The 17469-nt window shown below is 33.8% G+C and overlaps 1 protein-coding gene across 16 annotated transcripts in view; it reads left to right on the top strand.

Moving 5' to 3' along the window:
- Sls (sallimus) overlaps positions 1 to 17469 on the top strand; it is a 335820-nt gene that overhangs the window by 53057 nt on the left and 265294 nt on the right. For all 16 annotated transcript variants that reach the window (XM_076431149.1, XM_076431143.1, XM_076431152.1 and 13 more), the window contains 2 exons: positions 14350 to 14472; positions 15673 to 15851. In XM_076431149.1, coding sequence (XP_076287264.1) covers positions 14350 to 14472; positions 15673 to 15851 — 302 coding nt within the window. The remainder of the gene's footprint in view (positions 1 to 14349; positions 14473 to 15672; positions 15852 to 17469) is intronic.

Raw genomic sequence — 17469 nt, 5'->3', positions numbered from 1 at the left:
TTTTTTAGAGAGTATTTCATTTATTAAATGTATATGGTACATTCGACACATTTTATTGAAAGTACCATTTTTGTTAGTTGCGTTCTCATATTAAGTTAAAAAGTAGAGACATTCACGTTCGACATATAATATTTTTTATTCAATGTGGTGAATATTGCACCAAATAAAAGCAAAGAAAAGAAAATGGAGTTATTGAGTTTAAATGGTTATTAATATATACCAGGCAACACACACAGTTGTAATGATATTTTACAAATTTTTCGTTGATGTAGTCCCTTATGTGTTTGGATAGCGCTTTCTGTAGTCTGACATAGTTTGCATTATGAATTGATTATCTTCTTCATTTCGTGATAGTACATACATGTACATTGTACATCGTTAAAATGTTCATTATCCATTACCGAAGTAGACCCTTGAAAAGCATCTCGAGAGGAGCAACAGTCATTCAAGCGAAATGTAAAATTCAATAAGAAAAATCCGCACTTACTTTTCCACGAAGCTCTAATATGTTTAGTTTTGCTCGTCACTGTAAATCAGTCAGGGGTCGTTCGAAAAAGTCGGCGAAATGAAAGCGACGTCGGATTTCCGGAGCACCCGGGTACACTTCTAAATCTAAATACGAGCTCGTAGGTAAATTCGGGAAGAGAAAGACGGGAGATGTGGCGAACCCCTTCTGGAACGGGAAAGGGGGAAGTGTAGAAACTAGAAGAGATCGGTCCCCTGGGTTCGTCGACCCGGCAGTTGGACCACAGAAAGACGAGATATGCTTCCATTTTCATCTTTGGCAGCCTGCCAAAGTTTCGTCTGGACCGATCTCGTCTCCTCTCTTACTACTGCCATCCGTCAGCGACAATACAGTGGATACAAAAAGTATTTCAATTTCCCAATTCTCGGGAAATTATCGATATTAGCAATCTCAAATCACTGTAACCTTTTTACTGTTTTAAATTGGATCCACTCATTTTTGCCGTAAATCCATAAAATACGCAGTTTGTAAAAGAGCACACGGCAATCGCACTGATTGATGTTGAAATTAAATCTATTTAAAAGGAAATTTATATGTGTAAATTAAAATTGAAGATCAAATCGATCTATTTAAAAGGAAATTTATATGTGCAAATTAAAATTGAAGATCAAATCGATCTACTTAAAAGGAAATTTATATGTGCAAATTAAAATTGAAGATCAAATCGATCTATTTAAAAGAAAATTTATATGTGTAAATTAAAATTGAAGAGATAGGATCGTAGGCGTTGTACTTCAAAGTGACATACAATGATGAACCTGTCAACTGTAATAGTATTTCTTGATCGAAACACATTGCAACATTTGCATTCTAAAATCGGACATTTCATATGCAACAACCTAATACATGGCTACACACGCAGCTGTATGATTCTGAATAATGCAAATAACGCCTCGTAGTAAACGTAAAAATATATTTTAAAAAAACTTGACTTTTGAAACAAAAAAGGAGAAAATAATTTTTTTGGACATTAGTGCTAAAGAGTTTATATTGACGTAATCTTCATGGGCGCTCCACGCTTTTATTTATAGTCACTAATGTCTAAACAGATTACTTTCTCCTTTTTAGTGCATTTCAATATAAGCGTGGTTTTTAAGAAGTTTGTTTTATAAATTTTTTTATTTTCCACTTTTTAGTTTTTTTTTAATGGAACGCAAGATATAGTAATACTGGTATGAAATAGTAAGATATATTGTAGAAACGCAAGGTATGGAAATACGCGAAATAAAATGGGGGGGGATGACTCCGAGAGACGACGTTTCTTAATGGAGTCCAAAACTGTCCGAAATGGAACTGAATGAGCGGAACATCATAACCACACTGAGCTCTTTCGGTGCGAAATGGGTCAGTAGAGTGGGCATGAGTCGGAGTGGGAACACGTAGTGGAGTAGGGAGCGCTGGCGCGCGGAGTGGGGATCGCTGAACGCGATCACGTACTACCGAGCGTCTCACGGCGAGGTGTGACGGTTAATATAAAAAAATTTTTTCTCCTAACGCACAGTTTCTTTTTCAAATTTGTTTTTTAATATTGCATTGTCATGCAGTTCTGAGCTATGTTTAAAGTTCCAAGTCTCTAGCTCATCGAGAAGTGGTTTAAAATTCGATTACAAGATTTGACGCATACAACAACAACAACTCGGCAAGCTAATATAAGCGTGCTAAAATAGGACTTTTGAGAACGATCGCGGTCTAGATTGATCTTTTATCTGTCGCTTTTGACTACTGAAAAACCCCATTTTTGCGTTATCAAGAAATGAGAAGGCGCATCCCGCACCCTTGCAGTCCTGTAAAAAACAAGTCTACCCCCTTAAGTCAATTTCTCTCCGCTGTCGGCTCTGTTTTTATGCCGAAAACTATACAAAAAGTAGTTACACGCGTGCACGGTCAATATAATATATAATGATAGTTCTATTCGGGACGGTTAATAACCAGAAGCAGCATCGTAAATTCTTGGTACACTCTCTTACATTTCATAGCAATTATTATATCAGAATTTATACTACACCCGAGTTCGTTATCATATCGGGTATTAATTATAGCAATTCCCTCGTGACATCCAATCGACGAGAGTGCATGAACGCGTTCACGAAGAGGGATAGCCTCTCGGGATAGCCGCCGAGATCGTCCATGCTTGTGAAATCTTAATTTTAACTCTTCGGGCACTTAGAATGGACAGTTTAGAATTGGATTTATTCGAGAGGCTCTTTCCCTTCTTCTAATTGGTTATTTAACCCCGTGACAGCGACGGTGGGATAATTGGACACAGAACAGATGCTACATTAGTACAGGCATACTGTAATAAACTTCCTTCTGTACGAGTTTCTCTAATAAATGTTTGTGCGTGAGTCTCGCCTTATTAGTAGACAGTGGATCTTTACGCAAAATAAAAATGTTATACCTGAATTGCAACAAACTGGAGTGAAATAGAGATTCACTTTCTCTCTTAATATGGTTAACAGGTTGCAAATAATATTGGGTTGGCAAGAAAGTATTATAATTTCAGTATTTTTAGGTGAAGTATATATGAAACCAAACTTTTGTTTTTTTTATTCAAGCGATGAACTTTAATCAATAAAATATTTTCTTATTTATTCTTTTTGGCAAAAAATCATCGAGCAAAATGGAAAATATCTTATTCATTAAAGTTCATTGCTTGGAAAAACTTATTTTTCTTTTATTCCATCTTGTTAATGATCATATACAAATGTATTTTTTCAGCCGCTATAAGATGGAATAAAAAAAATTAGTTTTCCCGATAAAAAAAATAACGATGACCTTGAAAAGCTATGAAAAAAATAACCGAATAAAAGAAATTGTTTTTCTATCTGATATTCCTCTTTCGATACCATTTAAATTATGCCATAAATATTTTTTGTGCCATTACAAATAAAGGAGATATTTAGGTGGCCTTCTTCAGCTGAGACACCCTGTATATTCTAAATATAATATTGTATATCTATAACTGAAAATAAATCTGAGGATTCTTGCATCTCTCGATGCCTGTAGTTTTTTTCCGCATCGACCAATGTTAATGAAATTTTGAGAATATGTATAATTGATACAGATCCTCAAAATGTATTTTTACATTTTCAATATAGGCCCACATACAACAGTTGCAAATAACAAGTTTTAAAAGATTTTAACATTTTACAATACCTACAATTTTTTTTATACGCCTATCGATTTTGATGAAATATTGTACATGTATATATAATAAATTACTTACAATTAGATTTACAAAAGGCATGTTTTAAATTTTCGTTATAGGTAGAGATAAAAAATTTGAGAATCAACATTTACTTTTTTCTTGGCAATTGCGATAAATATAGCAATTTAAAAAATTTACTTACACATTAGCTAGTAAACTAATCCTTCTAACATCTCAGAAAAATTCGTTCTTTAAAAGCTATTCGTGTTTAAAGGGTGTAATAATACTTTTTACACTGACTGCAAATCTACTATTAATATCCATCGAAGAATCGGAATCGGAGATTTAAAAAAAAATAAGATTAAATCTCTGGAAACTTTCAAAATGCAAATCTTAAAACCATCTCAATAAGAATTGTTTATATCAACGAATTCCAAGTTTAACAAGGGTTGAAAATTTCCAACAATGTAAGACTGATTGTCGAACGGTGCAGCTGATTATAAATTTAAAACAGAAAACCGCGATTTGTAAGTCAATTTAGTGGAAGAAGTTACAAAACGAGAGGAAGATCAAACGTGCCGGCTCGCTAATCAAGATGAATGGTATTCATTAATTCAGGAGACCGTTATCATTATTTCCACGAAAGCGTGCCCTCGAGATGTTCCGTTCTCGAAATTTGATCTGGAAGATCAAGGCGACGTGACGCGCCGTTTGAATTTGAATGATCAAAAGACCGCGAGTGTGGGCGGAGTGGATAGAATTCTTCTCGCGGAGTGGCGATCGCGCGTAAGCGAAGGATTTAGAATGGCACGACGACGATTCGCTGCAAATAAACTGGCGTGTGCAAAAAGGGATGTGATGTCACCATCGAAGTAGTACCAATGTCGCTTGCGCGTATTAAAATTTCGCGGCTACTAGTCACCATTCGTTACGATACGCTCACGTTACCACCAGTTCCTATCGGCAGGCATTTTCTTTGTAATGCAAACGGATTGCGTTAACAACAATGATTACTATAATTCCCAGAATGGTTATGCGTACAGCAGTGTGCAAAAGGCTTAGACCACCTCGTACAAATTGATTTATACTTGAATACAGTGATCTACACTATCGGCCAAAAGTTTGGAATCACTTGACGATTTTTGTAAAAATCGAATATATCGATAAATTTTGAAATGATCCATCGTTATAATATCAAATATTAATTAGCTGAATAATATTTATATATAAACAGGTTTCACACCATTTTCTTATGCCCATAATGCTCTTGTACAGTTTATACATAACGTGACCATTTATTTTTCTCCTTAAAATGGGACATCTATTAATTTTTAGGGAATAGTATGTGTATTCAAGAAAACGCATATTTCTGCATAGTTTCTATTTATTAAAAGCGGGACGTATGTACACATTATTTATACACCAAGTGTAAGACAATGCTCAGAATGCACTTTTCTAAAGGGACATCTTTGGCAACTTCTACAAGAAGCATGGAAAAGTATCCAATTAGAAACATTCGAAAAACTAACTGCCAGGAGGCCCTGAACATGTCAGGCTGTTATTAAAAATAAAGGCGGTTTTTTAATGAAAGAGCAATTTGAAGAAGAATACGCATTCTTTGATAAGAAAAAAAATAATACAAGATGTAAAACATACTGCTTCTAAGTTTTTTTTGACAAGTTAATCTTCCTTGGTTGTTCTAAAGGCATCCAGTTCTTATTATTCACCTCCTGTTTTTCTGAATTTACCCTATGATTCCAAACTTTTGGCCGGTAGTGTACGTCAGCGATGCACACTTGTTACTTGTTATGCCAAATAGTAGGGACACAATAACATTGATGTCGGTCATTCGACGCTCTTTAAATTAATTGTATAGGCACGCGGAAAATTTAAATCAACAGCATTTAATATTCTTATTTCGTGTCGATATCGAATAATTACAAATCTATTTATTTTAATTTAGAATGTAATATTTAGACTGCAGAAGTTTATGCAATTTGTAAAGCGATACTAACTTCTACAAAACAAATTTGTATTTCACAACAAAGTACTGTTCATGGAGGTTTTTTTTCACTTCGTATAAAATATGAAATCCCACAAATTTTTGCCCACTGTGCATCGTGTACGTTCTTTAATCGGTAAAGATATAAATCTTTAGTGTATTGTGAATGATCTAAGGCAGATTAAGCTTAAAGTTGTAGTTTTACATTATGGCCAAAGGTTTGTTTCGTCTTGAAAAGGAACAGAATAATAAAACGTTTGGATCTTAGAGAAATTTGTTTGTTAAATTTGATCTTTATCATACAATGCAAAATTACAAAACGTTAATGTATCGATAACAATTTGTGTAGACAGATCGCGTCCGGAGTGTCTCCGCACGCGAATACCAATGAGTTCTAATTAAATGCAACGTTGAGCCGACAAACGAGCAGTAATTGTGACGCTTTCGTAGTATGTCTATCACGATTCAACGTGATTGGAAGAGTTTTAATCTGGCAACAGCACATTGACAACCGGTTTCAATAGCTGCTCGTATTTATTGGAAGCCTGCTGAGCGTTATTAACCGATGAAAAAAGGAGCACACGGATGCTTCAATATCGCGAGTGATGATGCTGTCATTAAAAATAGAAATCGGAAACTGAACGCGGACGTTCTGCGTGCAACAGGTCTCGTTAAAAATATAACGCTTCCGACAGCACCGTGTTTCGTTATATCTGTCGTTCCGATCGCTCGTAACACACTAGTAACCGTTAAAATTAGCAAGCTGTAATTATTAATGAAGTTTTATATTTGATTATTATTATATTGCTCATCCGCATATAAAATAAAAATTTTCATCATGAACTGTAAAAATACAGGAGCCAAATACGCTTTCGATAGTGCCGATCTGTCATTCCGATCCCTTATAATTGCAACGCAATAGTAACCGTTAAAATTAGCAAGCTGTAATTATTAATGAAGTTTTATGTTATTATTAGATTGCTCGTCAGTATGTAAAATAAAAATTTTCATCATTAACTGTAAAAATACGGGAGCCAACTAGAAGTTTCCTTTTTCCTCAATTTTAATATGATGGGGAAGATATATATCGAGATCTATAAATTATTTTAATTTTATGCTTCATCCATTAATTTTTGTCATAAATGCACCAATCCGCAATTAGCTACAATATCTCAATGCGACGAAAATCCATAAAAATTGCACAAACATGAAATAACTTATTATTATTATTATTATTATTATTATTATTATTATTATAACTGTATATAACGCACGAAATATGTAGTAAAAACTTTTGAAGAATTTACTGGAAAAATTAATGAACTGTTGAAACTACTAAAGGGAGAAACAAGTGTTTATCCAACTCCTATTTTTGGCAATTAATGCAAAAAATGTTTATTTCACATAAAAACCTGCAGTCATTTGTTATAACTAGCCTGCGGATCTTTATGCAAAATAAAAATTGTCTGCATCGATTACAAGCCAGAGGAACCAAATAAAAAATTCTCTCTTCTTTTAATTATCTTATTAAGCTGAAAGTAATACATCGACGTCCTTAAATCTTTTTAATATGTCCACTGCTTCAAATTGTACGTTTCTATTTTTGTTATGAATGCATAAAATCGTCAAATTCAAAAAAGTGATCATTAAACTGCGGATTTTGTGCATTTATGGCAACAATGAGTCGATGCAATTTAATAAAACATGACAAAACAATGTATATTTTGAAAATATACATGTATATAAATTAATTAGATTTATACAAAAGACATGTGTGTGTGTGTGTGTGTGTGTGTTTCAAATTTACGTTATAGGCAGAGATAACAAATTTAAAAGTCATGACCTTTACTTTCTTCTTGGCAATTGTGACTTATAGCAATTTTTTTAAAATTATTTGCACATTAGCTAGTAAACTAATCCTTCTGACGTCTCAAAAAAATTCAAGCTCAACATTGAAAAAAGTTATTCGTTTTTAAAGGGTGGACGAATATTATTTACATTGTGTACTTATTTTTACCACGCTTATATTAGTTTCCCTAAATTCAATTAACGTCGCGTCGTTCGTACAAGAGATCGTTCCCATGTAATTTAGACATTAAGACTTCGTACATATTTTATGCCTGCAACTGGGATAATTGTGACCTTGGCATTAATAATGTTGTTGAATGTTTAAAAAAAAACTTCAGAAGCAATGATGTCAGATACCTAACCTTGTTCTGTCAACGTTATACGATCTCTTCGTCAATAAAATGATATCTTACTCGCAAAAACTTGTCCGACCATCGCGACCACATTCTACTTGCAACGCGGAAAAACTCAAGTCGCACACGCAGATGTAGTAATCCAGTTTTATTGTTGATGGCATTTTGTATTTAATATTTTGCTACGCCTTCTTTATATTTAATGACAGCAGCGGTTCTGTTCGGTGAGGATTTATATAATTTTTTTATAATATTCTGTGTCAGTTCTTCCCACTTCCAAGTATTTTTAAAAATGTTGAAGGCCGAGAGACATTGCTGGCATCAGCCAGCATTTTTATATCAATTTTATATCAATTTTATATCAATAAAATTTGAATTGTTTTGAGGAAAAGTGTTCCTTCGCTACCTTTGCAGTATAAACCACACACACACAAAGTTTTCGTATTGAAAAATAAATTATAATCTTCAGCAACACACCAATATCCACCAGTTTTCACTGTAAAATATTAGAAAACGTAAGCTGTGTTTTCATGTTCTTACGGAGAGTGTATTTGTTCGTTAAAGAACAGTAAAAAAATTATGTACTAGAATATACTTGAATACTAGAATATAGTAGAATATGCTAGAATATACTAGGATATACCAGAGTATACCAGAACGTACTAGAATATACCAAAATATTCCAGAATATACCAAAATATACCAGAATATACTATGTTCTGTAATATAGCAGAACATACTGGATTATATCATAATATACTATAGTTAGGGGTGTGCGAGATCCCGAAATATCGGGTCGGGTCGGGAACACGACATTTTTTCGAGATCGGGACGGGTACCAGAAAATTTCGAGATTCTCAAATTTATCGGGATTCCCGAAAAATGTTGAGATTCCCCAAAATTTCGAGAACCCAGTAATCATTTATATTCGGTTTATTGAATGCATTCATAGTTTCGGATTTTTTATTCTAGATGTTTTCGAAATTGAAAGAATGTTGTCCATCACGAATTCTTTTCAAGAGTGTCTTATGTCGTATTCTCGAAATTTTTCGGGAATCTCGAAATTTTCGAGAACCCGACCCGACTCGACCTCTTCTCGACTCGTCCCGACCATCGGGTTCCCGATATTTCGGGTTCTCGCACACCCCTAACTATAGTACATATACTACAATATTATGTAATACATATGCATGAATAGACCAGAATATAGTATTAGAATATAATGGAATAAATTAACTAAAGACCATTAAACTGTTCACAAGATGAGAAATCTGTGATTGAAGCTCATACAAGTAAAACGATCGTCTGGCTCTCTGCGCGCAAGGTTACTAGGAACTTATTACGCTGAGCATAATTACCCAGTGGCCATCGATAATGAAGCTTTATACCGGTTTCCATGCAACTCACGCCACTGTTCATCGATCATTTCCCCATCCAGCGATTCGTTCGTTAACCCGTTGACGTGTTTACACGACTGCGAATGTCGGTAGCTATTTTCAGGATCAGAAACGCGGAAATTAACGATCGCCAAACTTTCACAGACATAATCGATCCTCCCGTACGTGATATTTTGGCGTCGTTTCGATAAACAAACGTCGACTGAGATGGTTTCTCGGTGTTCACTTACGTTAGCTCCAACGCGCTGAGCGATTTGAAATAGACTGCCGGAACAAGGAGCAAGATTGTTCCATGTGTTTCGAAATTTCTCTTAGCTTCTTTTATCGCACAAAGCTCTGTTTCTACATGGTAAATACATATGTTCCCGAAGAGTAAGTGTAAAGCAAATTCGTACAGAAACACATGTTTTATCCTTGGAAAAATAGAAGATTAGTCCCGTGCCTGAACAAACTACAAAAATAGTATAGTATAATATAAAGTAGGGATGCCGATTATTAATCGATTATTTTCATAAAATAAATCGATTTTTAGAATCGATTCTTCAATATCCGATTTTTACAAATAATCGATTCTAAAATTGTAAAAATAATCGATTTTTATGGCAAATTGTATAACTGTACGTGGAGACCGTGGAGTGTTTATGCGGAGACTGTATAAAGAGAATAAGAGATCCAACTAGCATCAAAAGTAACAATATAAGTGTTCCTAAAACACGACAATTCTACTGCACATAATGATTCTAACGAAACTCGTTCATTGGTTAATTCTCTACTCGTACTCGGCCGACCACGCGACCATTGGTTGACGCGCAACGACATATATATGTTTATAGGAATATGTATAGGAAAGGAATAACAGAAACAAGTCTACCTATATGTATAATATATAGTAGACTCGTTTCCGTTTTTTCCAGGATTTTCCGGGACGTGCCACATATCCAGCAAAAAATTAGCAAATATCATGTTCCTAAATTCATTGCCCTTCGAAGATTGGTTATTAGACTGAATCTTTATGCAAAATAAAAATTTTCTACACCGATTGCAGGAAATAGAAACTAAATTGAATGTTACCTCTTCCCGTAATGATCTTAATATATGTATAGAGGAGAAATTATAATTTGATATCTTCAATTTTAAAAATTTTTCAACTTCTTCGATTTTCATATACTCAATTTTGCTATAAATGCATAAAGATCCGCAGTATAATAATTATTATTACTTTATTTCTTTAATAAAACTGTCCAACAAAATTTTGATCTTCGTTTTTTTATCATTTTTAGACATTTCTAAAAAAAATCGATTATTCAAAACATCGATTATTTGGAAACGATTTTTTAGTGGATCGATTCTTAAGCTTCGATTATAATCGATTCAGAAAAATCGATCTTTTTGAATATAATCGGCATCCCTAATATAAAGTAGTATAGTAAAGTATAGCATAAAATAATATACTACACTATAGTATAAAATAGTGTAGTGTAAAAGAGTAGAGTACTGTTAGAGTTGTATATAATATTTTATTAATATAACAGAATACATTGTCCGTAATACAATCAATGGACATTGCAAAGAATTCAATTATGCGCATTGTATAATTGACATTTCTAACATAGTACAGTGTAACAGTGTATAGTGTAAAAGTATAACAATATAGCAATATAGTAGTACAGTAAATCCTCTATAAACGCAAAAAAATATCCCCTCCACTGTAGTAATCTAATCTCGGCTCGGGTATATCGCTGTGAACCACTACTAATGCGACGCGGAGAGTCACAGTCGCCAACACAGTTCAAAGGCCCGTGGGTCCTCACAATGTAATACCAATATTTAATCTTTTTGATTATTACTTATTTTTTTATGAACCTTTCACCAATTTATTTCTGGCATTTTTCTGATTAAAATAATATCAAACACGATATAATTTCAACTGTATTTAGTGGTTTAATTGACGATGAACATTTTGGGTGCAAGGAAAGACAACGTATGGGAAAGAAAGAGACGCGGAGAGTCGCAGTCGCTTCAGCCGCGCACGGTCTCTCTTTACACACGCTGTCCTTCTCTACGTTCGGCTCGGCCACAGTTGGGCATTAATCGATTAAAATTTTAATCATGATTGATTGATTAATGTATACGATTAAAAAACGAAATCATCGAAAAAAAACATAAAAGCACGTAAACAGAGTTTGTATTATATACATATGTATAGACCAAATGACAATACACCTAAATTCAGTTTACATTTTTTTCGTAGAGAAACTTAGCGAAATTTATATAGGAATAGTGTACTGAAATGATTACAAAAACATAAATATTCTAATATCAATAACTTGTACTACCACCATTGTGCTTGATTACTTCGAATAATCGTTTTTCCACACTCCGAATTTTGCTTTTAATCAATGTTTAATTGGCTGTAGTTCACTTCTCACATCTATGTACTGGTAGTTCCAATGTTTAGTATTATCGTCAGAAAGTATCATTATACTGATTATGCTTTCCATACAATTTCTTTAAACATTTTAATTTTATAAAATACGTCAGTTAGAAAGTTGCTCGTGTTACAAGTCTGTGGTTGGCTACGTTATATGTATAAACCATATTTCAAAAAATGTGTATGATAATAAAAATTAGCAGGAAACTTAATACGCTTTTGCTGTTAATTGCTTGATGAAATTTTTCAAAATTTAGTTCTACTGAAAATCTACTTAGTTTATCATATAAATTCATTGTATACATTGTAAAGACAGAAAGATCTACAACTTAATTTATTAATGCTACTATCTGTTGATGTATTAAATTTCACACGGAAGTAACACTTTCGAAAGTGAAAACGGTTACATAGATCAGTAATAGTAACGAAACATGTCTCGCGATAGTAATTACTTATACGTATGACACCTCGCGTACTGTGTATCACCTATTCATTATCACTTAAACTTGTTCGACAAAAAAAGAAATTGTCACGCGACGTTACATAAACAGAAATGGCAATTTAATCTTAACAAATGGTGTGTAAAATTGCTTCAAGATAACAATACGTTTACATTTTCTACTATCACGCATACATTTAGATAAACCTAACACTATGGTCATTTTCGGGAATACCCGAAAGGTTCAAGATCCCGTCCCGATCCTGAAGATCGTTCCCGTTCTCGTCCCGTCCCGGTCCCGCACACCTCTAATTGAAACGATTAATTTACTAGGCAATGTAGAAATAATTTTTTTAAAATTGCTATTGGTCTCAATTGCGGAGAAAAAATTAAAAATCACGACATCTACAACAATTTTTGACTTATAGGCGTGAAATTAATAAAACCTATTACAACATATTCTTAAATGTCATTTGGTCCACTAGGATAAAACCATCAGTGACATCGATATTAAATAATCGAAATATAGATCAAAAAGGATCGAATAATATTTACTTTTCTGGTACGTAACTAATCCTTCGTTAAAAACACACGTTACTAAACTGTAAACGAATCTCGCATTCTTCTCCTTTTTTAGAAATAAGGATCGGAACAATTACCCCGGGAACTTTTAGCCCTATTATGACAGGAAACTGCAAGTTGTAAACAAAATCGGAAGTTGCAAGTAAATAAATTAATTAGTAATAATAAATAAATAGAATTAGTACTAATAAATACAATTCGTTTGTATTAAATAGTTACGTGTCAGAAAGATGTTAGGTCCAAGTTGTAGCAACTTGCCCTAAATAGATTGTGGAAGGAGGTTTACACATTCCACCGTCATGTTTGGCTGATCCTATTCGAGATCTGAATAAAATTCTCATTCCGATGTTCCGACTGGGTTTGATGATCACTCCGTTTTTTAGATCGTTGCGTATGATTCCCTAGAAGGTATCAGAGAGTCATTTTCTACTGCGCGTCGGTGTACGACCATTGCCTTCTACAAGTCGGCGACGGAAAATTGCCGGTAAATATTAGGTTATGCCATTTGCAGTTGCCACTTTCAGTAGGTCGCAGGAAAAACGATGTATGTACATGCATCTTCAAGACAGTAGGCTCGATTTAATCAAAACGTACACTATTAACTCAAACCTTGGAACTAAAATGGCTAAGATGATCCATTTAAAATGTTTTCTTTTACTAAATAATAATGAAACGTTAGATCTTTTAACTGTGCTTTCAACCGAATGAAAATCAATCTTTTAATACTAAATTTTTATTTATATATTACATGTATGTTTTTACATATATTATGTATACATATACAGTGGACCCAGAAAGTATTTTTACACTGCATTTCCCAATGCTCAAAAAAAATTGTCGATATCTGAACTGTGATAATTTTGTTAGAAAAAATAATGCAACAATAAAAACTCGGACTTATTTAAAAGCTTGAAACCTCTACTTTCGTTATCCATCGTTTATTTTTATCTAAGATATTTTTGGTTATAGCGTCTGGGAAACTGAAGACGGTTTCTTGTCCAAAATGTTACGAAGTGAAACGTCTATAAAAACATTGACAAATTTCTCTCGGGACTTAAATGACCGCAGGTTTAAAGATTGAATTTTCCCCTTCACGTCGAATGCTTAAAAGTTAATTTACGATTGTTTCTAGTCGATCTGAGTTTTGAGCTTGATATGAGGAACATCATGAAGGCCTTACGAGACCATACTTGTTTCTCATATTTATTCTATAAAACAGCCAAAAATAATTGTAGTGTTGTCGCAAGGAAACTGACAGAGAGTCCGGTTTTCTTTCATAACACCTCGTGTAAGGCCTCCTAGAAGTTAGCCTAAATTAAATTAAATAATTTGAACAATTGTGCTGAGTTGTGCTAAGTTTGTGCTATATTCTGCTCGAATATTACAGCTATAATATAAGAAATAAGACTAAAAATTGAGAAAAACGATTTTTTGAGTGGTCCCCCACTTTTCATTTTTTCCAATTTTCAATTTTGTTGAAATTATTTAATTAACAAGTGGGGGCTAACTTCTAGGAGGTTCGTATATGCCATTTTTATAGTAACTATCTTTTCTTGACTTCATCAATTCTTTGAAATGTGTGTGTATAATGTTATTTCTGTATTTTTGTTTGTCCTCTGACAGAGTGGAGAATGGCTCAAGTTGAAAGTACTAGAAGTCCAGCCGGAATTAACGAAGCTCGGCGCCTCGGTCGAAGAAGCTACCGAGCTTTCGAGCGCACACGACGAAGTTCTGCTTCGATTACAGGTAACGATGCAAACTTTCATACTAATTTCCGTAACGTCTGCTAAATACGGGATTACAGTATCGCTGAATATGTGATTTTGTTAGTACCTTCGGTCACAAGGTGTATATTCAATCATTTATTGTTACTTTTTGAAAATATCTTTGGTAATCATTCAAATTGCTTCTAAATCGAAGCCAACTGGACATGGACATCGAGTTCCTAATTTTTAAGTAATTTATCAGAAGCCTTCGCTTCGGTCAAAAGGTGTATATTCAATCATTTATTGTTACTTTTTGAAAATATCTTTGGTAATCATTCAAATAGCTTTTAAATCGAAGCCAACTGGAAATGGACATACAGGTCTTAATTTTTAAGTAATTTATCAGAAGCCTTCGCTTCGGTCAAAAGGTGTATATTCAATCATTTATTGTTACTTTTTGAAAATATCTTTGGTAATCATTCAAATTGCTTCTAAATCGAAGCTAACTGGTCATGAACACAGAGTTCCTAATTTTTAAGTAATTTATCAGAAGCCGCTGTTGAGAAAACTGCAGAAATGACAGATGTTACGATACATTAGAAGGCGTTGAAAGCAGGGGTTGAAACGGTTCTGAAAATAACTGTTTAAAACGGTTATACATATGTCGAATGTCGGTTATGACTGAAACAGTTATGAAGAACCGAAATGATGTTATAGCTGTTACGAGAAAATCGGTTCTGGCTTATGTATATCGGTTACGGTTACGGTTCTTGAGAACCAATACTATTTCGGTTCTATAACTGTTATTTTTCGGTTCCGGTTTCGGTTATGATTCGGTTCTGTCATTCTGTACTCTGTTCAGCCGAAGAACATGTAATGTATGCTAGCAACTAATTCATCGACAGGGCGACCTCAAAATAAAAACACAAATCGACGAAATTCGCAAAGGACAAAATTTAACGCGATCGGGCAATTATATGTTGTACAAATCAACATTTTGAACAAATAAATACAAAAATTTATATTATTATTTAAATTACTATTTATCATTATTCATCATTTCAACCATTTTTTAAACAAATAATTTTTCATAATGCTTACAAATTTATTTATACATACGTTATTTAAATACGTATTATATATATATATAAACAACTTCACATAGTTAGCAATTCGTGCATACTACAGGAAGTAACTGACGATTAAATTCTTAATTTGAAATATTTGTTTTCCTAACAAGAGCAAACAGAGCCCGGTGGAGGAGCTGCTTCGGCAGGCTGATCAGCTGATTTCGAACCAAAGGCCAAGAGCGGAAGTGTACGCTGCGATGGCGGAAACTTTAGGGCAAGCGTGGCACGATGTGAACGAGCTTCTAGAGCGCCGGAAACAGATTCTGGACTGCAACGTATTGTTTCAGTGGTATGCACAATAACAAGCTTAAAATAACTATGAATAAGCGAAAAATTGGCAAAATTAGAGGAGCCACGAAGAAGACTCAAAGTTCCTGAAGAACTGAACGAAGTGTACAAATCGAAACAAAACAGTACATATTGTTCCAGTTCTCCATTATCGAAGACTTTAATACGTAATCTAGTTCCTCGTCAGCAAAAGATTAATGCAAAGAAAGGATCAAAAAGACATGTATAATTTTGTATGTTTTAAAAGATGCCTATAAGTGGATCCAACAAGTATTTGAACATAAAATTTGCAATTCTCGAGAAGTTGACGATATTTAACCTGTTGTAATTTCGTAAAGAAATCGTACATCAATAAACTTAGACTCGTTTTAGAGATCGAAGCCTCTATACTTTCGCAAAGTATTATTTATTTTCCTTTAAATTTTTTGCAGCAATTGGAGCTTCGATCAATGCTTTTAAATACAATTTACCCAGAAAAATACTTTGAAATATGAAAAATGATTTTGAGATGAAGAAAAATGCTATTAAATACAATTTTCTAATAATGTAATGTGATCTCTAAATAAGAATATTTTTCAAGAATATTTTTGCCATCCATCTGATTTAGGGTGGACGAATTAGAGTTATTACTCCAATTGAAACGCGTTGTTCGCACCGGTATCACGCTCCACGAAAACGGACTTGTTCGCGGGAAGATGGCGGACAGAAATTAGACAGGCCAATTCATGTGAAATAATCTAAATTCATTCAAAGTAAATTTACTATGCTTGAATGCATGTAAGGGATCATGATATTTTTGGAGGTATAAAATATGCAAGTTGAATTTTCCGTGTACTCGTCACATTTAGTTTGCAGTTATTTCCATTTCAAATCTTCACATTTATTATAATTTTAGATATATCATTTTTTCATGAAATGGAACAATTTTAGGGGGCGAAAATTTTCATGCTCAAAATTTCATGATTGAAAAATAAGATCCATCCTAAGGTATACGCTTGAAGCTTTAAAACGAGACTTTGTTTATCGGTGTACTATCAAAATTATTCAGTGTTCATTTATGTCCTGCATCCACACACTGTACGTCCGGCACAGTAGAGCCTCGTTTGAAACACGCACCGAAACCGAAAGTGCGTGTAAAAATCGAGGTTGTGCAACGAAAGCGGTAACCAATTATACAGTGGCCGAAATTTCTATAAAGTCATCTTCTTTTTCATAGATATTTTAAAAATATCACCATTTTTGTTGATTTATCGTATCTGATCTTGTGCCTTGTAGACACTCGGATAGAGGGACTGCGTACTCTATAGACCGCTATGTTTACTATTTACGTTTGTTTTGATTTTTTTCTGTGTGGTGCAGAACACAAGTGCGAAGTTTCTATAAAGTCACTTAGTGTTTCTCTGTATTCTGAGCAGAGAACTACGAAAAACTGCGAATATTCGAAAACTATTAGTTTTAGAACTCACAGAAATCCTGTTTGTTATAATTTGATTGACGTGTATGAGAATGCCGAGAGGAAAAGTACTAACAAGTGAAGAAAAAGCATCAATCGATGCTTATAAAGATATGGGCTGCTCTAATCGCGCAATTGCTAAGAAAACTAATCGGTCATATACTGT

This window comes from Lasioglossum baleicum, chromosome 9 (genome assembly GCF_051020765.1).
Source record: "Lasioglossum baleicum chromosome 9, iyLasBale1, whole genome shotgun sequence".
NCBI classification, from domain to species: Eukaryota; Metazoa; Arthropoda; class Insecta; order Hymenoptera; family Halictidae; genus Lasioglossum; species Lasioglossum baleicum.
This window is presented reverse-complemented; position numbering and strand designations above follow the sequence as displayed.